The 26,285-nt window shown below is 42.5% G+C and overlaps 1 protein-coding gene across 2 annotated transcripts in view; it reads left to right on the top strand.

Annotated features, from left to right (window-relative positions):
* The window catches only part of LOC109308148 (macrophage mannose receptor 1-like), a 105,222-nt gene that overhangs the window by 6,787 nt on the left and 72,150 nt on the right, over positions 1 to 26,285 (top strand). For both annotated transcript variants that reach the window (XM_019532449.1, XM_019532439.1), the window contains exons 2-7: positions 1,598 to 1,999; positions 3,210 to 3,383; positions 6,918 to 7,082; positions 8,635 to 8,748; positions 11,743 to 11,889; positions 19,612 to 19,794. In XM_019532449.1, the coding sequence (XP_019387994.1) occupies positions 1,598 to 1,999; positions 3,210 to 3,383; positions 6,918 to 7,082; positions 8,635 to 8,748; positions 11,743 to 11,889; positions 19,612 to 19,794 (1,185 nt within the window). The remainder of the gene's footprint in view (positions 1 to 1,597; positions 2,000 to 3,209; positions 3,384 to 6,917; positions 7,083 to 8,634; positions 8,749 to 11,742; positions 11,890 to 19,611; positions 19,795 to 26,285) is intronic.

Below are 26,285 nucleotides of genomic sequence, written 5' to 3'. Positions count from 1 at the left end.
GAAGATGGCATAGAGTTCACCCTCAGCAAGTTTGCAGGTGACACCAAACTGGGGGGAGTAGTAGGTATGCTGGAGGGTAGGGCTAGGATTCAGAGAGACCTAGACAAATTGGAGGATTAGGCTAAAAGGAGTCTCATGGGGTTCAACAAGGACAAGTGCAAAGTCTGGCACTTAGGATGGAAGACTCTCAGGTACTGGTACAGGCTGAGGGCTGATTGTCTGGGCAACAGTTCTGCAGAAAAGGACCTAGCGGTTACAGTGGACAATAAGCTGAATATGAGCCACAGTGCGCCCTTGTTGCCACGTAGGCTAATGGCATACTGGCCTGCATTGGTAAGAATGTTGCCAGCAGGTCAAGGGAAGTGATTTTTTCCCCTCTATTCAGCAATGGTGAGGGTACATCTGGAGTAATGTGTTCAGTTTTGGGCCCCCACTACTGAAAGGTTGTGGACAAATTAGAATCCAGTGGAGGGCGATGAAAATTGAGAGGGAGCTGGGAGACGTGACTTCTGAGGAGAGTCCGAGTGAACTTGGCTTATTTAGTCTAGGGCAGAGGTAGATCTCAGAGCCTCTTGGAGTTGTGGGGGGGCTGAGTGCCCACGTGCATGCATGTACATGCCCCAAATCAGCAAATCAGTCTGTGGGGGAGGGAAGGAGTGGGGGCTAGATCAAGGCCCCCGCAACGAGGGACAGTGCCACAGAGGCAGGAGCCAGGGTAAGTTGAGTGGGGCTGGGGTCAGGTGGGACTTACCTGCTGCGGAAGCATACACTCAAATAATTTTTTTCCCTCTGCCTCGATCTGCCCCTCATTCCCTCCCCACAGACTTGTCTGCTGGGTTTTGGGGGTGGGGGGAGGGGATGTGGCAGTGCACGGAAGATCTTGGGTTGCTTTTAAATGCCAAGGGTGATCTCCTACTTAAAAAGGTTGGAGACCACTGGTCTAGAGACAAGAAGGCTGAGAGATTTAATAGCAGCCTTCAATTACCTGAAAGGAGGTTTGAAAAAGGATGGAGCCAGACTGTTCTCAGTGGTGGCAAATGACAGAACAAGGAGCAATGTTCTCAAGTTGCAGCAAGGGAAGTTTAGGTTAGATATTAGGAAGAATTTTGTCACTAGGAAGATAGTAAAATACTGGAACAGGTTACCCAGAGAAGTGGTGGAAGCTCCCTCCTTGGCAGTTTTCAAGACCCAGCTAGACAAAGCTTTGGCTGGGATGATCTTGTTGGGGATGGTCCTGCTGTGAGCAGGGAGTTGGACTAAATTACCTCCTGAGTTCCCTTCCAACCCTAATTTTCTATGATTCTATCTCAAGGTGCCCAGTGAAGCCCAGAGAGAGCATATTCTGATTCTCCACTGATTTGCATATTTTGTATGAAAACTTATATACTTATGTAAAATGTCTTAAACAGACCCAAATAGATTTAGTAGCCTTTAAACAGTTTGCAGCAACTACTCAAAATGCAGTGTGGTGGAGCTCAAAAACTACTTTTACTGAATGGTTAGCTGTCAAAAGACCTAGGCTTGTTTCAGTAAATCACCAGATTAATTCAACCTCAACACTTCCAAACATAACAATTTTAATAATTTTGTTTTACAGATACAAGTACGTTTTTAATATATAATGAGGATCACAAGCGCTGTGTATTAGCTCAGAGTTCTAGCTCAGTGATAACCGCCCCTTGCAATCAGGAGAATGAGTCCCAAAAATTCAGGTGGGTTTCTGATTACCATCTTATGAGCATGACATTGAAATTATGCTTGGGCGTACCTTCAAAGAAAGACTGGGTTCGAATCACTCTGTATCCTTGTGACAAGACAAGTGAACTTCAGAAATGGGAATGCAGAAATGAGACGCTTTTTGCAATCCGAGGAGAAGATTTATTTTTCAACTATGGCAACAAACAGGAAAAGAATATTATGCTTTACAAGGGATCAGGCCTGTGGAGTAGGTGGAAGATCTATGGAACCACAGATGATTTGTGTTCTCGGGGCTATGAAGGTAAAGTTCTTCACATATTCATTTCTTTTTATTTTGAACTAATTGCTTTGTGTACTTAAAGCATTTTGATACCTAGTAATGTCCTTAAATTTGTAGAAATTCAATGGGCAGAAGTCAGCAGGAATTTTGAGGGTGGACTTATTAAAGGATCAGTCCTTATTAATGAAATGAAATTGAAAGCAATTAATTTGAAAAGGCAATGCTATTACAGAGGGTAAATTAATAATTATATAAATATAGTACCTAATGAATATTACTGCTATTTGTGCTGTGTAGCCGCATGTATAGAAACACTGAGAATGCACACAATCTGTTATTTATGTCTGTCTTCTTTTGGAGCTAAGAGAGAATTACATGTTTATATGTGATTATTATGTGTTCATTATGAAGATTATACAACTGCTAATCTATTGTTCTCTAGTACTTTGAACACTAATTTCTAATAGGGCTCAGAGATGACTGGTCATGTAAGAAAACAAACCAAATTTTAACTAGTTTAAATGAAGTTATAGACCCTAAGTGATTTTTTTAATGCATAAATTATTAGGAGGGAGTCTGTGATTGGACCTTACAGAGGTACAGAGAGAGGGCATACATGAGAAGTTCTGTACAAGGACTGGTCACAGAAGTGGACCCTAGGTCAGGTCAGTAGAGGTGTAAAAGTCCTTTGCAGGCAAAATGCTTGAAACTAAGCAGGGCAGAAGGGGAATCCTAAGGGGACAGAAGTAAGTGCACCATTATTATACGCTTACTCCTTGTATCATTGTGGAGCTCTGGGAAAGAATTTTCTTGAGAGACAATTTCTTCCAGTATTTACACTCTGTATATCCCACTACATCAATCTTTGTGTAAATTATTTCTTTTTAATAAGCCCAACCTTGAATTGCTGATTAGACAAAAATCTAAGAAAAGCAGCATTTGGATCACTATTTTGTTAATATCCTTCCGGTTTACAGTTGCACACCTCTTCTCTACCTAATATTGTCAATAATTGATTGGATCAGTAGAAAGAAAACAAAACATTTATGTTGTGTTATGGAAGTACAATGATCGCTGATATTTCTAACTGTTGATAATGTGCAAGCCCTATGAAGTATTTGCTTTTATTTTTCATGCTAAGATATGATGCTGTGTCTCCCATATTATGATAAGGATAGTAGACAATATACATAACTATAATGTCTCATTCTGCATGACTGTATCTCCTTAGATTTCTTTTCACTACTGGGCAATGCCAATGGAGCACCCTGTGTATTCCCTTTCAAGTTCAATAGCCAATGGTACGCTGAGTGTACAGATGATGGAAGATCAGATGGCTGGCTCTGGTGTGGAACAACGTCAAACTTTGATGTAGACAAGATGTATGGATTTTGTCCACTGAAATGTAAGTTTTTTACTTTGTAAATGAAGCATATTATTTAGCAGATAATGGATGAGGAAATGTTACATAATCTTATTACTTACTGTACAAGGAAAAAATGGACTGTCTTTACATTGATGTAGAAATAATAATATATTTTAAAAATCAGAAAACCATACTTGTATGTATTTGAACAGTTGTGCTTTACAAATGGCAAACAACAGTTTTTTCAAACTTAAAATCAGAATAAATATTTTATCTCTAAAGCTAATTGGTAGCTGCTTTTAAAAAACGTTGAAAACAGGAACTTACAAGAAAGTGTCATTTTAGCTTTAATTATGATTTTAAATAGTTAATATGCAAGTGAACTTTCACAAATAATTCAGAATTGCAAAGCTAGATTTCAGCAGTGGATCACCATGATCAAAGAATATTAAATGAAATATCATTCTTACATAAGTAAGAACCAACTGAGCAAAAAATTGAGTATGAAACTATGTCAAATAAAATTTGATTATTAAGTTAAAGGGCAATACCTTTTCCCCTTTTATAGCCCATTGACTTGTAAGCAAACTTATGATGCAAAAATATATTACTTTTTGAGATTCCCTTTCCTTTAAAAGTCTACTTTTCAAATAACTACTGATCCATTATTAATCATAATAAAATAGTCTTACCTAATGTAGTCTTACCCTTTGAATCACCTTTTGGCTTTCTCTAGCATCCTAGGATGCTTTGCTCCTGCTCCTTCCTTTAGAAGACAATGTTACTTGCTGGACTCTGCTACTCCAGCTAAGTAGGGAGCAGTACACACCTCCTTCACAATCCCTCCCTTTTTATTGTAAATTTCTGCCTCTTGTGTAAAAGTCCTGTAGAAATTAATAAAAAAGTGATAACTTTCCTAAGAGCTTTTTAAAGCATTGTCTAAAGCTTAATATTCAGATGGATGGAATCATCCATCATAACTTGTAGCAAATTGTAGATAACTGTACTCTAGAAATCTATGAATCATAATTTCCATTCCACCCTCTTATAGCTCTGTAAAACTCTAATGGTTTCACCATATTTATTTCTAAGAGCTTTCCCAGAAGGTCCAAACTCTTTGGAATGGTTTATAACCATGTGAGAGATTTGAGGGATTAGCCACAAGTTAAATGCCACTCCCTTTGTGCTTTGGCCTTCCTGATGTCATCCCTGCATGACCCAGCAATATTTTTATACTCCTCCCTAGGTGTTGTCCAAGATTCCACTTCCTGTAAGCTTCCTTTTAATATTTTACCTCATTGAAGAGTTTCCTGCTAAGCCAGGTTGGTCTTCTGTCATACTTGCTAGTCTTTCTGCAATCTTTTTTAGATTGCTCACTGGAAGTTTATTCATGATTCAGTACTCATGCTGTGTAATAGGTCTCCTAAGCCACTTGGTATTGTGTCTCTTTCTTCATTTAATTAGTCTAATATTTATAAACAGGCATAGGACTCCACAAGTGTATCTAGGACTGAATTCTTTGGGGAGTGGAAGGAAAGTAGCTGTTTCAGGGAAGAAAGGTAGAAGGTGAGCTAGAAAAGGAAGTTTTAGGACACTTTAGACCAGTGATTCCCATATGTTTTGAATTTACAGATCAATAATTTTCTGCAACCCTATTGTTTGCTGGGTGTGAGGAGCTTATAATGCTGCTGCTTCTCCATGGTAACTGTTCCAATGTCCTGCTCTTACCCTATGGGGGGATGAATGAAACTGGACTGAATTGCCTGGTTTAGCTTTCACTTACTGCAGAGAAATTGTAGGCACACAGGCAACTGAGATACTAAGTCCCCTCTTAATTATGGGCATAGAGGGTTTTTCTGAGTTCAGGGGAATTAGTTTAGTGGGACTTGTGACTCTACTTGTAACTGCCATGATCCCATTTGCAGTAGTGAATGTTAGTTTGGGTCCCCTGGTAGGAAGGAGATAGCATTTTGTTATGTGTCTGGATCCTGTGCATTAAAAATAGCTTATTTCCTTCAGAATGTGGGAGCTAGATAGATGTAAACCAGATTTGTAAATCTGACAGTATTTTATATTCAGTCACAATCTACTGAAGTTCTACCTTTGGGGTCTCCGTTAAGCATACTAACAAGTGACAGCTATAGGGGTATTTTGCAGAACAGTAATATTTCTACACTGGAAACTAGACTGAGGCAATTTATTTCCTCACACAGGTCTCAGAATAGCCACTACATTTTTTTTTTAACTTCTACAGCCATAATGGGGATGGCAGTGACAGAGTGTCCCTTTGAGAGTCCAGATGTAAGCATATGAACTTTCTGCCAAAAATTACCCCCAGGTTAATCAGGCTGGAGAGTCAAAGACATTAGATAGGATTTTAGATGCATTGTTTTGTTCTATGCCACTGGCTACAGAAAGTAGTGTATCTTAACCAGGCTAACCTGATGGGCAATCTAGACCCCAGCAGAGCCAGGACTAATAATGGGCTGGATTTCAACTTGCAGTCATGGAGTAAAAGTTTCTAGACCATTAAAACTCCTTCATAAAATAGGAAGGAAGAGCTGATTCTGATTTTCATTTTTCCAAATATCCATCATAACAGTAATAACAAATATTTGCCCTCCTTGAAATATTTGCGTTTAGAAATTAAATTTTCCATTTCATTGCAGTTGCCAGTCTTGTGCCCCCTCTAAATTGGTGCTGTAGGCTGGTGCCTTATTCACCCACCCCTAGTTATATACCAGTAGCTCTAAACATAAATTTAAGTTTTTTGAGTATCTAATAGATTTGCTTTCCTATCTACCTATAATAATTTTATTGCAGAAAAATGGCTGCTAATGAAGCAGAATTATAAGAGTTTTAGTCTGCCTGAACAGGTCAGGATGTATTTTCTTTAGAGCAAATATTTCAAATACAATCAATTATCTCCATTTTACTGCATGCCTAACCTTTTACAAATTGACAGTGTTTTTAAATAGAAGACAATATACCAAATAAATTACATCTTCCTGTATTCATAATATGCTTGGCAATGGACATGGTATTTTGCTCCAATAATTCTTCCAGCTTAACATATATTACATCAGACTTTCATTCCTGTTGTGCAAGGGTAATCAGTAAAGAACATTTCATATTGTCTGTAGGCTATCAGGTCCAATACAGGAAAAGGTGGAACTGGATACTGACCTACTGACACTTAATATATACTATCTTTTGTTTTGAGTATTGTTTATTGTAATGCTTTCCTCTTATTTAAACACTGCACTTTTGTGAGGTCTCTGAGAATAGGAAATGGAAAAGTCTCCCTTCTCTCAAAAATTTGCATAGTTTGCATCTCAAAACCCTCTAATTTAGGCTGCAGAAATTTCAGCTTCTTTCCTATGGCCAAAGAACAAAGACTGACCTTTCATTTATGCTGATTTTTGTCATACGAGTTTCATGTCTTTATAATGCCATAATTAGCATGAGATTTTTACCATAGGGTATGGCTAGTTTCTTTTTTTTTTACTATCAGTTTACTTTAAGAAAAGTTGAACCAACTCCATTAATATTATATCAAATTTCTTCTTACAGTTAGTGGCAGTGATACATTGTGGAATATGGATCCTTTGACAGGAGCCCATTACCAGATAAACTCCCAGTCAGCACTAACATGGCACCAGGCAAGAAAAAGCTGTCATCAGCAGAATGCAGAATTATTAAGTATCACAGAGTTGCATGAACAAACGTACCTGGCAGGTAAAGTAATGAAATGCATTCTATATATTATTATGTACCTCATTAGAGTGATAACATTTGAATAGGATACTACATCTTTAGCTACTTTACATGGGTTAATTTAATCCTCACAATAACTTGATTCAGTTATTGTGAACATATTTTGAATGTATTACTCTAGTTTGGGGGTGGAAAATTATTTGGGATGGAGGGTTGCTTAAGGAGATTTGGTAAGCTGTTACAGGCACTGGGGGGCTGGGGGTGCTGACCTGGCCTGGCATGGTGGGAGAGGTTGGGGTGCAATTGGTTCTCTCTGGCCCCAGGCCATCCACCTCATGCCTGCTGCTGGGGGTACTGGATAGCATGGGCAGGATCTCCAAGAGGCTGGCCTGGGACCCTGGTGGGCAAGGCATGCTTGACTAAGCAAATGAGATGGGGCTGTGGATGGTCAGGGAGCAAGGTCTGGGAGCAGGGTGGGCAGGTGCACCCAGGATTGTGGGGCAGTAACAGTGCAGGCCTGAGGCCTGGTGGAGAACTGCAATCTGCTCCCCATATGTTCCTGTAATGGACACTGGTTCTGCAGGCAGGGGCGTGTAGGGAGCAGATTGTGGCCTTGCAATGATTTGTTTCTGGTGTGTTAATACTTAATAATCAATATTCAGGTAACTCATCTTCCAAAGTTTTAAAGGGAAGCAGGAGGTAATTTTCTGAGTAATAACCTGTCCCAATATATGTGAATAGTTCTAATGAATTTAATAGGGTTCTATATGAATTTGCTTATAACTATTTTTGGACCCATAATTCGACAGTTGGTTTTAATAAAGACTTCTTCAGTAGCAGGAATATGGGTGAAGAATTAAAAGTAGCTGAAACAGAGGAAAGTACCAGAGAGGATAAAAATAAGAAAAATAAGACAAAACAGGATGGAACTAATTACAATGGAGCTTGATAGACTACGAAGACTGGTTGTACATATTAAGACCATTTTAAAATAGTAAAACTTTAATTTAAATATTTAGTTTGTTACTAAATTCAGTGAAATTCCAAGAGCAGACAAGTTAATTCTTGCAGTTGGAATTTTAACTTTTACATTTCTAATGTTTCATTAACATGGATCTTGCATTATAGTTTTAAGAATACAGTACCTATTTTCATATTCATGAGCGTAGTTTTATAGGATATCCACTTAACTTTCATTCCGTTTACAGGCATTATTGATTCTTGTGAAATTACCTACAATTAAAATGAGGAACACTGATATAATCATTAATGCTTCTAAAACCAAGATGAACATTTAAACACCCCCACTACTTATGCTTACCTTTCCTTTAGTACTAAATAATTTGAAATGAAATATACCTGATCTATATTATTCTGAATAATTTGGTTTTGTGCAGGATGTGAAATGAGAGCAGGAAATAGATGGAGTTCAGTCTTTAAACTCTAGATAATATGAGCTGCAAGAAATCCTCTTTATAGTTATTATTACTACACAGGCTGGGATAGGATTTACTATTGCTTTGCATCACTAATAGTAACATTTTTTGCTATTATTTTTTTCTTTGTAATTTAGGATTAACTGAAAGATTGAGTGCTGCACTCTGGTTCGGTCTTAATAGTTTGAATTTCAACAGTGGATGGCAATGGAGTGGGGGCAGCCCTTTCAGATACTTAAACTGGGTCCCAGGTAGGTATAAATCAGGAGTCAGCAATTATTTGTGCTGGAGGGCCAGTTACAGAGTTTTGCTGAGCTGTTGAGGGCTGGGGGCAGGGAGTGCTTATGACCCAAACTTGGCTCCCTATCACAGCTGTTTACCCAACCCTGCAGAGGCAGAGGGAGAATCAAGGAGATGGTAGTTGATCCTATCTGGCCATGGGCCTGTCTGCTCTGCACCCACCACCAGGGGTGTGGGATGGAGCAAGCAGGCGGGGTTTCTATGGAGATCAGCTCAGGTCCCCCGTGGGCAGGACATGCTCAGCCAGGTAGATGGTGTGGGGATGCAGGCGGGCAGGGAGCAGCATCTGGGAACAAGATGGGTGGGTGAGGTCAAGGCAGAGGCTGGGCTGGGATCATGAGGTGGTGACAGTGTAGGGCTGGGGCCTAGAACAGAGCCGCGATCTGCTCTCTGCATGTCCTTGTGATGGGAGCCAGGTTGGAACTGGCACCTGTCATAGGGACCTGCAGGGAGTGGATTATGGCTCTGCTGCAGGTCTGGGCCTGGGCCCCACACTGTCAGTATCCAGTGATCCCAGTACCACCCACCCATCCTGCTCCCAGACACCTCTTCTCAGCTGGCCCTGGCCCCATTCCATCTGCCTGGCCAAGTGTGCCCTGCCCATGGGGTTTCTGGGCCAGTCTTCACGGAGACCCCACCTGCCTGCTCTGTTTGGTGCCCTTGGTGGCGGGTGTGGGGCACCTGGGCAGCAGGGCTGGATCTGGCAGTGGCAGCAGAGATATTGGTAGTAACTGCTGGGAGAAGCCACTGCTGCCACAGAGGCTGTTGGGAAGCCAAATCCAACCACCATACCACCCCTGCCCCTACCCTTGTCCTGCTGCTGTGCTGCCCTGCCTCACGGATTACAGCTTCTGGTGTGCCTGAGAGCCACATGGGGGGTTAGGACAGGCTGTGCTCTGCACCAGGTGGCACCTCTGCACCCGGGAGCAGAGAGACCGGCCACATGCGCTGCAGCCTGGGGTGCCTCCCACACCTGTGCTGGGTGGATCCTAGGGACCTGCCATGGGCTGGACAGAATCACGTGGTAGACTGGATCTGGCCTATGGGCTGTATTTTGTCTACCCCAGGTATAAATGGTAATCCATCTCAGGTAGAGTTTTGCTTATAAATCCTCATAGTGGATTTCAGTCTTGGTATTGTGCTGTCTTACCTGCACAGAACTTCTATAATTGTTAAAAGAAACTGACTATGATCATAACTACTGGCAATGAGATCTGCTGCATCAAGAACAGAATACTGGATTCAGTTTATAACACAGAATAGATATTATTCAGGAGAACTTGAGAAAATATTTAAAAAGCATGGATTTTTTTGTGTTGTACTCATGCAGAAGATAGGCCAGGGTGGTACCTTGTGTTCATGTATCGTCTAAATTTCCCCAAATCTTATTTCTTGTTTAATGTCAGGGTGAGATTGTAGCTGTGAAGGTCCACGAATTATATGAGAAGCAAGGATTTTGGGGGAATGATGACTTTTATTAGAATAACTTAATGGTTAGGATAAAGTTAGACAAGCTTTCTCCTGCATATATAGTATATTTGTTCAAAGAATTAAATGAAAAATGCAATAATCTAACCATAGTATAGTGGATCTAGAAAGAAACCCTTTAACTTATTTTAGTGATTTCACCTAATATTTTGCTCCTGGTCTAACATAGTTTGTATTTTTCCTGCTGAAATTTCCTTGCCAGTTCTAGCATCAAATATTCTAGCACAAATCTTGTTTTCATTCTTTGAGCTAATTAATAGGAAATTTGAAATTATTCTCAATTCTTGCAGCTAAGTAAAAGTTGTTCAAATGACCGTAGGTAATTGAAATGATAATCAAGTATTAGATCTGGCCGGATCCCTGAACCCATACTTTTCTGAATCATGTGCCCCAGACTCCATGTAATCGCATTTTAGGAGGCATGGTATATGTGTGTGTGTGTGTGTGTGTGTGTTGGCGGGGGGGGGCTCTAAATTTTTTTTCAAACTAACATCTATATAAAAAGTTGGGCTTCAAAGACCAACTATTGAGAGGTATGAATTGCCCAATAATGTTGAAGAATTGTTTAATGATAAATGCTAGCAATTATTTACATTATAACATAGTTAAAAATTTCACCGCTAATTAACAGTTAATTTAGAATGGCTTCATGTGCAAATTAACTATGGCTCCTTTAAAAGGGCCAACCAGCTATAAAGTTATTGTTGGAAAATGCATGATAATTTTATAGCTGGTTTCTGTCCCCCTTATGGCTGGGAGACTGCAGCTGCTGTAATCTCCCAGCTGCAGGAATGCTCCATAGCTGCCAGGCCTGAGAGTCCTGTCAGCTGACAGCTCAGGACTCCCGTTAGCTGTGGGGCTCTCAGCCCTGGCTATATGTGGGGTGCACCTGGGGCTGACAGTCCTATCAGATGCAGAACTCTCAGCTCTGTGTGTAGGGTGCTACTGGTGCTCAGAGTCCCATCATATTTGCCATTGATAGTACAAGGTGAGATGGGGTCTAATGCATGATCCTACAATCGTGCCTCCTAACATGCCTGTGTGGCATGGCAGGAGGCATGATTGTGTGGATTTTGCATTAGAACCGATCATGCCTTTACCTGCATGTGTAGAGGGGGCCTGTGGTAATGAAATGATAATGAAGAATGAGATACTGGTTTTCTCTGATCTAAAAAAATCCCCAATTTTCAGGTTTAAAAAAACCCCCAAACCCCAAAATCTACATTTTTCTATAATTAAATTTAAACACCACTAATACATACATACATATATATAGGGATGTTTTATTTTGATCATGGAAAAATGTGGATTTTGGGTTACTTTTCTTAACCTGAAAATTGGGGATTTTTTAAAATCTGATAAGATAGCCTACTTAAGGGTTGCTAAGATCTTTTCTTTGGTTACATGGTCACATACTAGCATGTAAAATCTTTGGTTTTGTAATCTATTTCTCCAAGGAAGCCCTTCTCCAGAGCCGGGAAAAATCTGTGCAGCATTAAATCCAGGAAAAGGTGCAAAATGGGAAAACCAAGAGTGTAATCAGAAACTTGGCTACATTTGTAAAAGAGGAAATGCCACTTTAGAGTCTTTCATTATTTCTTCAGGTACGTTGATCAGTAAAATAAGTAGAGGTTATTGATTTACTTTCTATATCATATATGAGCTGCAAAGACAAACAAAGGCTAAAAGCATTATCAGTGCTTTGCAGCCAGTGGTTTCAAAGGAATCCCAACAAAGAAGAGGAACAATGTTTGTTCCTTCCCAGTTTTGGCTCATCCTGTCCCCTTTAGCTTGCCTTCCTCTTGATTAGATCCCAGGACTTGTATAAAGTGTCCTTCCAAAAGCAGGCACAAGGTCTCCATTTGGGGAATGACATGGCTAAGAGATGTTCAGATTCAGTTACTGAGGAAACAGAAAACATATTGCATCTAGCCTCTCATATGATTTATCATTATAAATTGTCTATGAAGTACAGTCTGTTACCACATCTATGTTTATAGTCAGAGGCAGTGGCCACTTCATTTCTTATACGTTAGGTTTATTGTACCCTTCTCAGTACAGCAGTAGTTTGGAGGACTGAAAGAAAAGAGACAAACTTTCTTAAGTATGAAGGAATTGCAAAGTAAATGTAATGACATTTACAATATGCTCTTGAAAGTGTTCTGCATAATTAAGCAATTTCCAAAATGTTCACTGAGAGTTAGTCATAATAAGAATAGGTATAGCATGTTGGGGATGGCTGTGTGTGGCAGGGCACTGTAGGTGCCTACCACTTTAAGGGCCAACCCAAGTGGCCAGGAGGTGCTTAATTGCTGCAACATTTTAGATCCATGGCTGCCTCTATAAACAGGGCAGTTTGCTGCTGGCAGGCCAGGCAGTAACATTGCCTGGCTGCAAGGTTGCTTGGCATATCCTGGAGGTAAGGGCAGGAGCTGTAGGAGATGGCCTGGAGGCTCCTGGTCCTGGCCATGACCTAAAACTGCATCCTGCCGGGAGTGTGTGGCCTGGTGGGGCTCTCAGTGGTGCGGGAGCCCCCCAGGAAATGCCAGGCCCGTTACCACCCTTGTGAAAGGCAAGTAGGGACGCCTTAACCCCAGCCCTCACCTTTAGGTGGTCCATGCGTCTGGAGGCACCTGAGCCTGCTTGGTCAGTGAGCTCATAGGGCCAGGCACACTTCCAGGTGCACCTGAGCCAGGAATGGGGGGCCCTGGTCCCTAAGTGCAGGCAGGAGTTGAAAACCCTGCTGAGGTACTTGGCTGGTCAGTGCTGGGGCCAGGACCAAAGGTTCAAAAGGGCCAGGGGCCCACCACGAGGGATGCCCATGAAGAACTGAGGAGCTTGGGGTCACAACTGGGCCTGAGATGGGGCTAGGGCTTATGGAAGCCGAAGGTTGGGGGCCACAGCTAATGGGTGAAGGCAACAGTTGAGCTAACTGCCTGAGATGCCATCTGCAAGGCTTAGGCTACAGTGTAGGAGTGGAATGGAGCTGCAAATAGTGCCCCCCGCCCCTGAATTTCAGGGTGTACAATGGTCAGCCTTCCATCTTAATTAACAGCTTAATTAATTATCAACAAGGCATGATGGGTGAGACAGGTAGGAAACTAGCCCTGTGGCTAGTGGGAAACGACCCCCACTTTGCCACACTGTGACACCCCCTGGTGGCGCTGTGACTGTGCTTCACTCTTTTCATAGTGTGGCCTCCCTTCTGTCTCACCCACCACACCTTGCTGTTTCTTATGTTTCTAAAAAGGAGGCTGCCCCTGGGCCTTTGTGTGGGCCCAGCTTGACTGAACCCCCACACTAGGTTTCCCTGGCACCCTACTGGTCCTCACTACACTCCAGCCCCCTCGCTGGGCCTCACTTTATAAGTGTGCTGCTGCAGGGGACCTCAGGTCTTAGGGGCTAATTGCATGGCTCCAGTCCTTCCCTACACCATGCCTCAAGCCTTGTGGATATTATTGCAATGTCAGTCTCATGTTGGGCTTTGGGCTCCTTGGCCACCATCCCTTTCCTCTCAGCTAGGCCTTCTAGCCTGGGCCCATTGTATTGGATCTGTCTTCAAGGCACCAGCTCGTTTGGTCTTTTTAGGCACTAGGCCCCTGTCCTCTGTCTGCGTCTCTGGCCTCACTCTATGCCCTCTCCAGACTCAATAGTCACTCCAGCCTTGAGCCTGTCCTTAGCAGAGCTCAAGGTGACCTCCATATACCTCTCCTACAGTGTCAGCCCAAACCACTGGTGTAAATACAAAATAAACATAAGCCCCTGAGCTATAACATAACATAAAATGGGGAAGCAGCCCTCTGCCCTTTTAAGAGGGAAAACCTTCTCTCCCTTCTAGTGCCAGCATGCCTTCCAGCCCTGGGCTAGCCTTTGAGCTCCCCAGGCTCCCCAAGCCTCACTGGGGTTGCACAGGCAAGATCATCCCTGATGATAAGATAGGTTGAACAGTCCATTAAGGAACCCCTGAGCTCTTCACCCTGTGGCTGCCAGGGAGAGACAGCCTGGGCTGCCTGCAGGTGCCTGCTGATCAGCTTCATTGCCTTGTTGCCCCGGCAACCTGCAGCTGTTCTGCCCTGCCTAGCTTGCAGAGCTGCACCCCTCCCTCCCCTGTTGCTCTCTTAAAGGAACAGGGAGGCTTACTGTTACAATAGGATATAATCCTGCAGGATGTTAAATGCCCTCAACTCCCATTCCTGTAAAAAGGAAGTTGGTGGCACTTCATGCCTTGTAGCTTAAGGCTTCTTGAGACCAAAAAAGAAAAAAAATCCACTTAATTCTAACACACATGCAAATACATACTTAATGTTAAACATGGGAAATCCCATTAAAGTGAACCCTGAAGCTTTTGGATTGAGTGCCACAAGGTTATATATGAGGGTTATGGGGTAGTGGCATGCACAATACATGATAGTCCACAACAAAATGAAATGCAAAAGACTACAGTTAATAGGGGGTCAAACTGTTTGTTGTACACACAAAGAAGCTCTTTGCTTTTTGTAGAGGGGATATTTATGAACTCAGTAGTTATACTTATCCCTGCAGCAGAAATCTACTTTTCCACAAGGTGGCCCTAGAATTCTAGATATACATTACATATACGATTGTAAAATGTATATAATTAAAATATATATAATTCTATATCTATATATAGTCTTTATATAGATATGTATTTCTACATTTGGAATTAACAGCCTTCTAGTGTTAAGAGGCAAAACCTTAAACAAAAATGTTTTGAAGCCCTTTTGTAACACTGTACATTTGTGTGCATAGACAACTCGGTGTGGGTGTGGGTGTGGGTGTAGAGAGAGAGAGAGATCTAGTTAAAGACCGAAAGAACAAGGTAGAAAAACAAATGACAAACATTTTAAATCTTAATGTGAATGCTAATGTGTATGGCAGTATAGAACAAGTACAGAAATGTTGACTGATGTTGAACAATAGTGAGTGACCAACATATATATCTATATCTACATTAATCAATCTATCCAGTAACTTTATATATATAATATATTTCTCTATGTACACAAAAGTATAGTGTCACAAAGAGCTTAAACATGTTTCAGCTTAAGGTTTTGCCTTCTAACACTAGAAGTCTGTTAATTCCAAATGTACAACTATTTTAGTTGTTATCCTTTTTTAGCAAGTCACATATTGGTCACTTACTCCCTACTGTTCAGCATCAGTCAACATTTCTGTACTTGTTCTATACTGCCATACACGTTAGTATTCACAATAAGATTTAAAGTGTTTGTCATTTGTTTGTCTACCTTGTTCTTTCTGCCTTTAACTATATCATTTCTCATAGTCAAATGTAGAATATGCTGTCTGGGACTAGGACTTCTACATGCTGACTTGTCTTGCTTATGCACATCTTAATTATCTTAAGTCTTGTTTGGCTTTTTGGCCCGTGTAGTAAAGCAAAAGTTCAGCACCTTGCAAAGATGTCTATATTAGCATGGGAAATTCTAAGAATTTGTCTGCAGATACTTTCTGTCTTTACTCTATATAATTAGTAAAGCGCAACAGGGCAAAAAAGATGCTGAAGGAGCATCAGGAAGAAGTGGGATCATTTCTGGTTGATTTCCACTGTTAATGATCATTCAAGCCTGACTAAGTTCCAAATGTACTGAATATAAGTGTAGACTAGGAGGAGAGCTGGGCTGGTGCCAGGGATTGAGTTTGTTGTCCTGCTGGGTCAGGCCAACTCTCAGGATCTCAAAATTGCACTGTTAGACAGGAGGGTGTGACCCTTTTGCACATATATACACACAAAAATCATTAGGTGCATATACACACCCTAGGCACATACAACATCCAAGATTATTAGTCTAAGCACATGTACTCCTATCACCAATTCAAGCATATACACACCATACACACAAAAAAAATAGACAAAAATCAGTTGTCAATACTCACACTCAATACACATAAACAGATTACTCATTCGTATACCACACACGATGATATATTTGCCAGTTCACACACACACCACACACCTACACATACACACACATGAGTTCCTGACATGGGTGGTATGGTGTGTATGTGTGTGCTTTGAGTACTTGGGGTACATAGGGTGCTTGGTGACTATGGGAGGGGGAATCAAGGGTCAAAGATTTCCAGAAGGAGGGTAAGGAGGGAGATGGATGGGGGTTAAGATGAGAAAGGGAAAAATAAGAGAGTGAAAGTCGTCAGGGCCAGGATTAGAACCAGCGGACTTAAGGTCAAGTGGCCCTGTGGTTACTTAGGGTTAATGTGCCCTGGGGCTACTTGGGGTCACCTGGTGCTGGGGTAGAAGCAAGAGAAAAAGCCCGGTGGCAAGGAGGAGACAGCTGGGAAACAGAGAGGCAGAAAGCTGGAAGAGGGGGCTGCAAACTGAGTCAGAAAGATAGGAGATCAGGGTAGGGGGCTGGAAACTGAAAGGCAGAAAGCTGGGAGATCAGGGAGCAGATAAGTGGTGGCAAGGAGGAAACAGGCAGGAAACAAAGAAGCAGAAAGCTGGGAGATTGGGCCAGGAAACAGAGGCAGAAAGCTGGGAGATAGCTGGGGAATCAAGGAGGGAGGGTTAGGAGGTCAATAAGACAAAAACCCAACTTGGGGTTTCAAAATAACAAGTTTATTAAATAGATAACCTACCACACAGCCCCACAAAGTTATTGGTTCCTACAGACACACACACACATGCATGCATAGGCACTCATGTGTACACACACACAATGGTAGCAGGAGAGAAAAAGACTTGGTGGAGGAACTGAAGTCAAGGTGTGTAGGGACACAATCCAGGTCCTTTGCTTGGGGAAGGGAGGTAGGTGATAGCTACCTATCCTGGGCTGTGAGTTGATTCTCATTGGCCAGATGGGGTCTTCTCCAGCAATGTGTTGTCCAGAGGCTATCGCTGGCAGGGCCTCTGGGTGAATAGGTGGTGTGGCATGGTGCTAGTCCATATTGGAGAGGGTGTCCCACTGGGTCTGTCTTCACTGCCCCCTTTTATGGAGGAAGATCTTCTATGACCCTAGTGGCAGGAGCATGCCCAGGCAAGGATCAGCCCCTGGTGTACTGAGCATGTGCACTCCAGGCTAGGACATGCAGTTTCAGGTGTCTGTAATGGTGGGTTCCTGCCGGTTTCTGCAGCAGTCTTTGTCTTCCAAATCTTGAGCAAGGGAGGGTCAGTGCAGGGTGATGGTTGGATCATTGAGCTGATGGTGCAGTCATTGAGTTGATTATTCAGTAAAGGCCTGCTACCATTGTATCTCAAGCACCCTCACTCATCCCCATGGAACCAATTTACATGAGACTGAATCATAGGTTACATCTGGGCAGAGGACACAAGATGGAGGCTTGACATACAAAATGGAAACTTGACATAACTTGACATTAACTTTACTATCTTATACATGTAGGCCTAAATTATATACTCTAAATAGAAAAAAAACAGTAAAAATCAGTAAAACAGTAATCACACAGTAAAAATCAATATAAACATAATAATTATACAATATAAAACAGTGGATCAAAGAAAGAGAGGGAAAGGAAAAAAAACTTGCTATAAAATTGCTAAAGCTTATCCCATGTCTTAGCTCACTCTATGTCTTAGCTTACTCATACTTATCTATAGGGAATAGAGAGAGAAGGAAAAAGTCAGAGATAGTTGGGGAAGGGTGGGAATGCATTTCAAAATTAAAAAAAGAAAAACTGGGGGTTTTTGCTACAAGTTCAGGAATTTTTAATGTAGATGGTCAGTAGGTACAGGGTTTAGGATAACCTTAACTAGCAGTGTGACAGCTTTAGTGCCTTTAGCTGTAAATTCCCAGCCTCCTTCTGTTGTGTCTGAAAAAGGGTATTTGGCATATGCCTCAGGTTTAATGAGGTCTTTGATTGTATGTGGATCCAAGACTTACCTGCAGGCAGTCATTTTCAATATTTGGCAAAACAAAGACTATAGGATGATAGGGAAGTAGGTTGGAAAGGACTTTGAAGTCATCTAGTCCAGCCCCCCACTGAAGGCAGGATCATTCCTGACTAAACCATCACAGCTACATGTCTGTTATGCAGAAAGAGAAGTTAAATGAGTTTTATAGGTTTTCCAGAATTGGAATCCGACGTATGCAGAAATACACTGATAAATGTTCAGTGGCCTACAACAAAGTTGCAGGCTGTATTTATTAGCTAGCTATAAATGTGTATTTTTTTAATGGGCAAGTGTATGGTAATCAGCATTGTGCTTTATAGATTCACAGAAATGCAGGGGTGGAAGAGACTTCAGGAGGCCATTTAATCTAGTTCCTTGTTCAAGGCAGGATTATTCTTTGTCTAAACCATCATACCTGAAACTGGATTAGTAGTTACAACCTGGGATTAGCTTGTCATAGCTGTCAGTGCCCAATGAGTTATTTTCAGAGTATGACCTCTTGATTCTTCTGCTGAACACATCCCCTCTCCTACAGAGCGATATACATTATAAAATCTTGGAACTCTGGCAAAGTCTTCTTGGAATTTCTAGAAGTCTGCTACTCTTGTTTTAGTCTACAGAATTTTGTTTTTGCCAAAAGGTATGAAAATGATAAATTCTGTGCAACCAAAATCATAACTGGTTTTCTAAATATTTACATTCTGTTTATTATGACTTTTTGATGGATTGCCCCCCTAAAACTCAATTGTATTATGGAGTTTACTGAACAGGAGGACTGACAATTCTCTAGTGCTGTTTCATTTAATGAGTTTAGAAACCATTTAAAACATGTTATTTGCTTTTGGTGCCCAATTTTCTTAGTGGATTCTTTATAAAGGATTCCTAAAGGAATAATTTAATTCTTTGTTTTTTCCCTTGTTGCAAGAGAGCAACTTATCTCTTCTAAGCTGACGTATGGGGCTTATATAACATATTTAAGTGCAGGAGTGAATTTACTCACATGCATACAGTTTTTGAGAACTAGCCCCTCAGGATGGGTCAAGCAATATAGAAGATAAAGAGAAATTCTGATCTGATTGTTGACAAGTGAGAAATGTATGGGAGAAATTAACTTAAAGATCTGGTTTATTAAAGACTGTATCCAAATACACAAAAAGATGCTGAATCAAAGGTATGCAGACTTCTTTAATTATGGGATTTCCTTAGCTTTGATCACTTACTCTGTAATCTCATCAATGTGGTGTTTTGGGATATATTTTTTTATTTATGTTCACATTTAAAAAAATATTTTAGTTCATTTGTTCTCATTTAGTCTCTTTATCACAAATACAGCACAAAATATCAGACAGATGTGCTCAACAAATGAAAATAAACTTTTCTTTCTTTCTGAAACTTTTCACTATTGTTTTTCTTTCAGAGACTGATGTGCCTATTACATGTCCTACTCAATGGATGTCATATGCGGGTCACTGTTACCTAATTTACAGAGACCTCAAAATATGGAAAGATGCCCTAACTTTTTGTAGGAAGGAGAATGGAGATTTGGCGAGTATCCATAATGTTGAAGAGTACAGCTTTATTGTTTCTCAGCTTGGATACCGTGAGTATTTGCGCAGAGCTGCATGCATGTTTACATAGAAAAAAAATTCTGTTTGGATATCATACACCAAATATGTTGGATGAACTTAAGCTTCAGCTGCTAGAAACAACTACTTTTATATCAGAGAGATTTCCTATTTTTAAAATGGGGGTGGCAAAACCAGCAGTGTGGCGAAACTGTTCATGCATGTATATTTCTTGTTGTCAAAGAACACAGGTCAGACCTTTTTATATTTGCCTAACATAGTGTCAGATCCTGCTCTCATATACTTACACAGATATAAATTTAGAGTAACTCAACTAAGGTCAATTAGGTTATTCCAGATTTGTTCTCGTATTACTTGAAGTGTAACATTTATCATGCTGAAGCTTCTACTTCAGGGGTTTTCAAGCCTTTTTAACAAGTGTAATGCTTCTGTCTCAGTTTCAGCTCATGTACCCCTTTATATTAAGATTATTTTGGGGACTGAGTATGCATGTGCAGGTAAGTCTGTGGGGGAGGGGAAAGGGCCACGGGGGGGGTGTGTGTGTGTGTGTCTGTCAGATCGAGGCCCCCATGGTGAGGGAGGGAGTGGGGCACAGACAGGGGCAGGGGCTGGGGTGAATGGGGCCCTAGCTGGGCTTGGTTGTGGGACAATCAGAACCTGGGAGGCTCATCCAGGGGCACAAGGGGGCTCCCACCTCTATGCACATCCTAGCAGAGGCCTGGGGAGTATGTGCCCCCCCCCAATCTGTACATGGGGCAGAGGCGGCTGCCACTGTGTGCTGGTCTTTGTGTGCTGCTGCAGCTGCCCTGGGAGTGGTATGATGCCATGTGTGTCCCACTGCCGGGTGGGCAGGGGGAGGTGCAACACGGCTCAGCAGTGGCAGGCATGTGGCATTGCACAACTCCCAGGGCTGCTGCAGTGGTGCACAAAGCTCAGTGTGCAGCGGCAGTTGTCTCCTCCCCATGTATGGACTGGGGGTGCATGTGACCCCCAAACCTCAGCTGGGGCACGTGCAGTGGCAGGAGTGCCTTTGTACCCCCAGAACCTTTTTAAGTATCCCTAGGGGTACACATACTACTGGTTGACAACCACTGTTCTACTTGAAATGAAAGGGAAAAAATGTGTTTCAGAAGGCTGCCTCGTACAAAATGGAAAGGGAAAAAAGATATTTAAGTACAAATGTCAGAATTTTGAGGAAGAACAAGGTGTATAAAGCCCCCAAATTGTATTTTTAGACAATGTTATCAGTTGCTTGTATTGTCTCATTCTAAAAATAAATCAGACCTAGCTCTTATTCCATAATCCTTCTTTCCTTTCTTTCTTCAGCCCATAAATGATTCAAATAGCTTTCATCTTTGTTAAGGCCGAGAGGAGTTTTACTAATATTTTGCCTTGTTTTGTTGTGTTGTAACTCAGGCTGCTGGAATAGGGAAGAAGCAGAGTGTCTTAGTAAAGTACAAGGTTGGAAGGTCTGGGTTCTGTTTCCAAAGCTGTGATTTGCATCTTTGGGCCTACTATTTAATATTTCTTTCTGTCTCAGCTTCCTTACCTTTTAAAAGGGCTATCTGATTAGCCTGCTTATACATGATACTTGCCCAGCCTATTGTGATGAGTGTAGAGCTGATCTAGGCAGCTAATACAGATATCTTTAAAAGGTCATTTGTAGTTAATTCATGGTGCAGAAATTTGTGTGAAGGTGGGATCTTTCTTAAGTGTGCATTTATGTAGGTGTGTGCATGTGTTTGTGTGTGTGTCTGTGCTTGTGTGTGGCCTGCTACCAGTGGATTAACAATGCTACTGATGACTCTGAGAGCAGCACCATTGGGAGTCTTGTATTTCTGGTAGGGTCACCCACGGCAGTATGGTTAAAGGTGAGGTATCAGACAAAGGGCAGTCCACCACAACATAACAAAGGCCTCAGTGGTGGAGCAGAAGCATCAAGAAGGCATACTTCTCAAAGGCTGAGAAGGTGGATGAAGGCTGTAGTTGAAGAATAACCGCAATTGTCTTGGATCTCTTGCCAATGGACACAGGTTTCTCCTTTGCCAACATCCATATGGTTGCTGATGTGCAACGGCCTCCTCAAGTAAAACAAGTCACATGCAGCATTCTCTCACTGGATCCAACTTCTACCACAATAACCAGTCACAAATACCCATAAATTCTATGGCTAGGGACAGAAGTTACACATAAACCTGTTTAAGTGATGAGAACCTGGTTTAAACCTGTAACAGAACATAGTTCAGTGCATATAAACCAGTTTCAAAATGGATGAAACTGGTTTAAGGTAAACCTGATTGAATGTAGTATCAGACTTAACTGATTTGAGTCAAAATGGTTTATGGAACTTCTGTCCCAGACCTCTTTCTGGTTTAAGTTAAAACAGAGTCCCCCAGCATCCCAGTATGCTTTTCAGCCCTGGGCTAGACTGTCTGCTGCAGCGAGCAGGGCTGGCCCCAACCCTCTCCTCTCTAGCCAGGGCACTATTACTGCTCTGGCTGGCTGAGAAGGGGGGTGGGGAACTGCAGGCACAGCTGAATCTGCCTGGCTTGCCCCCATCCCTACCCCACCTCCCCTTGCCACTCAAGCAGGGTTTCCCCTCCCCACCCCACCGGTGTCTGTGTGTGTCTTCAATTTCACTGGGACAAAGGCAGGCAGATCAGTGTCTTTTTAGGGCTTTTTGGAACTAATCAACAGGTCAGCTGGTAATGTTCCTCCTTTCCTTTCTTGGAAAAAGCTGTTTAAGAAGAGCTTGAACTAATGAAAGAGAGGCCTTTGTTTTCTTGATGGGCTGATAAACTTTGTGCCTGTCAGTTTGCTGCAGACAGTATGAAGAAGCAGGGAGAGGGACATTGAAAAGCTCAGTATCAACAGATGCATGCACTCCACATAAGCAGTACTCCCTCCCTCCATCCAACCTTGCCTTGGAGTGCTAGCCAGGGGCTGGGGTCTTGCAACACTCTGGCCCCTTGAGCAGTGAGCCAGGAAAATCCTGGTGGGGGGCTGCTTCCCCCTCCCCTTTCCAGGCATACTCCACCTGGGGACTGTGCAGGCAGAGTGGGGGTTTAAACCCCTCCCTAATTGGAACATCTTGATGGGGATAGGCCAGACCCCCTCTCAGCTCAGCACTGTGGAAGGCATGAGTGACTGGTGCCTGCTGAATCTGGGGGGGCACCTGCAGAAACTGCTGGTGGCGGCAGCCCTGTCGGGGGGCACCAACCCTACCAACAGCATCAGTGTCGGCAGTCAGGGGGAGCACCAGCCCCATCAGTGGGGCCACATGCACCCCCGTGTGCCCCCTACCAGTCACCTATGGTGGAAGGGAAGGGAGGGCTCACTCTAGCCCCCCCTGGCTTCTAGCCAGAGCCACTGCAGGTGTGTGCCTGCAATTATTGATTCAAAAGTAAATGTCTATCCACTTGAAAATCAGTTCAAACTTTGCAGGGTAGACTAACCTGCAAAGATTGAATTTATTCAGGCTCTGGCTTTTAGAATGTCTGTCCCTAGCCTATGAAGTCCTGTGGTGATAGATGAGTGGTGATGGGGATAAAGTGATTGCCAGGAGTCCCTAGTCATGGATCTGCAGGCAGGACATGGTCACATGTTGATCACTCCACCCTTGGAATAGGTCAATAGGGTGATTTGGCAGCTGTGATCTTGACTAAGCAGTTCTTTTTAGGGTCCCTCTGCTCACCGTGCACAGGGAACAGGCTAAAAAAGGTGCTCCAGACATAAGCTGTCCCACTTTATCTTACCCACCTAGATAGGTACTTCCAAGGGAATCATTCAGCTGATAGTCAAAACACAAAAATGTCATAGACATAGATTTCATAGACATTAGGGAGCAGCCTGGAATGTAAAAACCCTATTAGATGACCAAAATGGTGACAGACCCGGGCGTAGAACAGTTATTGTCCCCTGAGAACTCTCATGATACAACATTGATATTGCTGCTCTCAGTGAGACCAGATGTGCAGTCAAAGGCCAACTGAAGGAGGAGGGGTGACTATATATTCTTCTGGAAAGGGAAACTTGCAAACGGTAGGTGAATACAGTGTTGATTTTGCCATTAAGAAACAGATTGTCTGCCAAATGACCAAATTCCCTGTTGTCATTAATTGAGTGCCTCATGACTCGCCACCTCCATCTGACCAATTCACCTCCTACCATCATCAGTGCATACACTCCAACATTTGATCCTGAATGAGAACAGAAAGAACAGTTTTATGCTGACCTTGATGAAATTCTGACCATCACCCTGAAAGAGGATGAGATCATGCTTCTTGGAGATTTCAGTGTGGGAGTTAGCTGGTACTTCAACATGTGGAGGGGTACCACTGGGAAGGGAGGAATGGGCAAGGCCAATCCCGATGGCATCATCTTACTGGGTAAATGTGTGAAGCATGATCTTTTCATTACTAATACTGTCTTCAAACAATGTGACAGCTACAAAACAACATGGCAACACCCCCACTCAAAACAACGGCACCTACTCAACCAAGCCATGGTAAGAGTATCTGATCTAAAAGATATTTTTATCACATGTATTATGAGAGAAGCTGCTGGCTGCTGGACTGATCATCACTTAGTGAAATGAATCATGTCCATTAGGGTTGTGCTGAAACACCAAGAGCAGTCCAAAAACAACATCAAGTGCCTTCAGACTCCTAGACACTGCGAAGCCCTGCAAACATATGTTATTAAGAAACCTGGCAGTCTTAGGTTTGAAAATGATAACACTAGTGTTGAGAAAGATTAACAAGCTCTGAAGGAGACCATTCATCACCTGATGCCATCAGGACTGGTTCGACATAAACAATGCTGAGCTCAAAACCCTTCTCAATTGGAAGAGAAAAGCTTTCTGCAAGTGACAAAACTATCTTATGTCCAGTCAGAAGCTAGAGAACACTTTGATGGCTTAAAGCTGAAGCCCAGAGGAAGATTCAAGAAATCAAAAACAAATGGTGGGAAGAGAAAGCAAAAAAATTGAACATTTTGTTGACAATCAAGACACGTGAAGCATCTTCAGTGCAATCAAGGCCATGTATGGACCTTGTGAACTCACCCAGATTAGATGGCAGTATACTCTGAAGATGGCAGTATTCTCCTCAAAGACAAGTCCATCAAAAATCTCTGGAAGGAGCACTACCAAAAGTTCGTCAACCAAGAATTGATGGTGGCTGATGAAACCATCAAATCCATCCCATAGCATCCAGTAAGAGAAGCACTTGCCAGTCCACTTACCTCTAAGGAAGTCCACCAGGTGATAAGACAGATAAAGAGCAACAAGGCATTTGGTCCTGATGGCATACCAGCTGAGGTCTTCAAAGTTAGTGTGGAAACTATGACCAAAAAGCTCCATATACTGTTTCTCAAAATCTGCAACACCGAGAAAATTCCTACTCACCTAAGGAATGCCAAGATATTTTAAAGTTTAATATTGTCAACATTTTTAAAAAGGGAGATAAGATTGTCTGTGGAAACTATTGAGGTTTCACCCTCCTTTCCATTGCTGGGAAGATCCTCACTCAAATTCTGCTGAACCAGCTACTCCTTCTTGCCAAGGAAATCCTTCCTGAGTCTCAGTGTGGCTTCTGGCCAGTGAAAGGCACCATGGGCATGATTTTTGTGGCCTGGCAGATACAGGAAAAGTGCTGAGAACAACACCAGGAACTGTATATGGCCTTTATTGATTTGACCAAAATCTTTGACTCTGCCTTTGACCCAGTAATGGAAGCACTTGCCAGTCTACTTACCCCTAAGGAAGTTCATCAGGTGATAAGACATATGAAGAGCAACAAGGCATTTGGTCCTGATGGCATACCAGCTGAGGTCTTCAAAGTTAGTGGGGAACTATGACCAAAATGCTCCATTCACTGTTTCTTAAAATCTGTAACACCGAGGAAATCTTTGGAGGGATGTGGGCAGTGAGGTTCTGCAGGGGTCCTGTAGGGCTCGGTCCTCAGGCCTGGAGATCCGCAGGGCTCAGTCCTCAGGCCCGCACTGTTCAACATCTTCATCAATGACTTGGACAAGTGGGTAAAAAGCACCCTGTTCAAATTCTCAGACAACACTAAGATGTGGGGGGAAGTGGGCACGCTAGAAGGGAGGAATAGGCTGCAATCAGACCTAGACAGGTTACAGGGGTGGGCGGATGAGAACAGGTTGGGTTTCAACACTGACAAGTGCAAGGTGATGCATCTGGGGGGGAAGAACCAGCACCATACCTACAGGCTGGGGAACTCCCTTCTCATCAGGGCAGAGACAGAAAAGGATCTTGGAGTCATTATTGATGCCAAAATGCATGGGCTGACAGTGTGGGGACGTGGTGAGGAAGGCCAACTGTACTTTGTCATGCATCCACAAATGCATCTCAAGTAGGTCCAAGGAGGTGATCCTCCCCCTCTATGCGACACTGGTCAGGCTGCAGTTGGAGTACTGTGTCCAGTTCTGGGCGCTGCACTTCAGGAGTGATGTGGACAACATGGAGAGGGTCCAGAGGAGG

Source organism: Crocodylus porosus, unplaced genomic scaffold, assembly GCF_001723895.1.
Source record: "Crocodylus porosus isolate Cpor-Errol unplaced genomic scaffold, CroPor_comp1, whole genome shotgun sequence".
Classification (NCBI taxonomy): Eukaryota; Metazoa; Chordata; order Crocodylia; family Crocodylidae; genus Crocodylus; species Crocodylus porosus.
The sequence above is the reverse complement of the archived record's forward strand: the minus strand, read 5'-3'. Positions and strand labels throughout refer to the sequence as shown.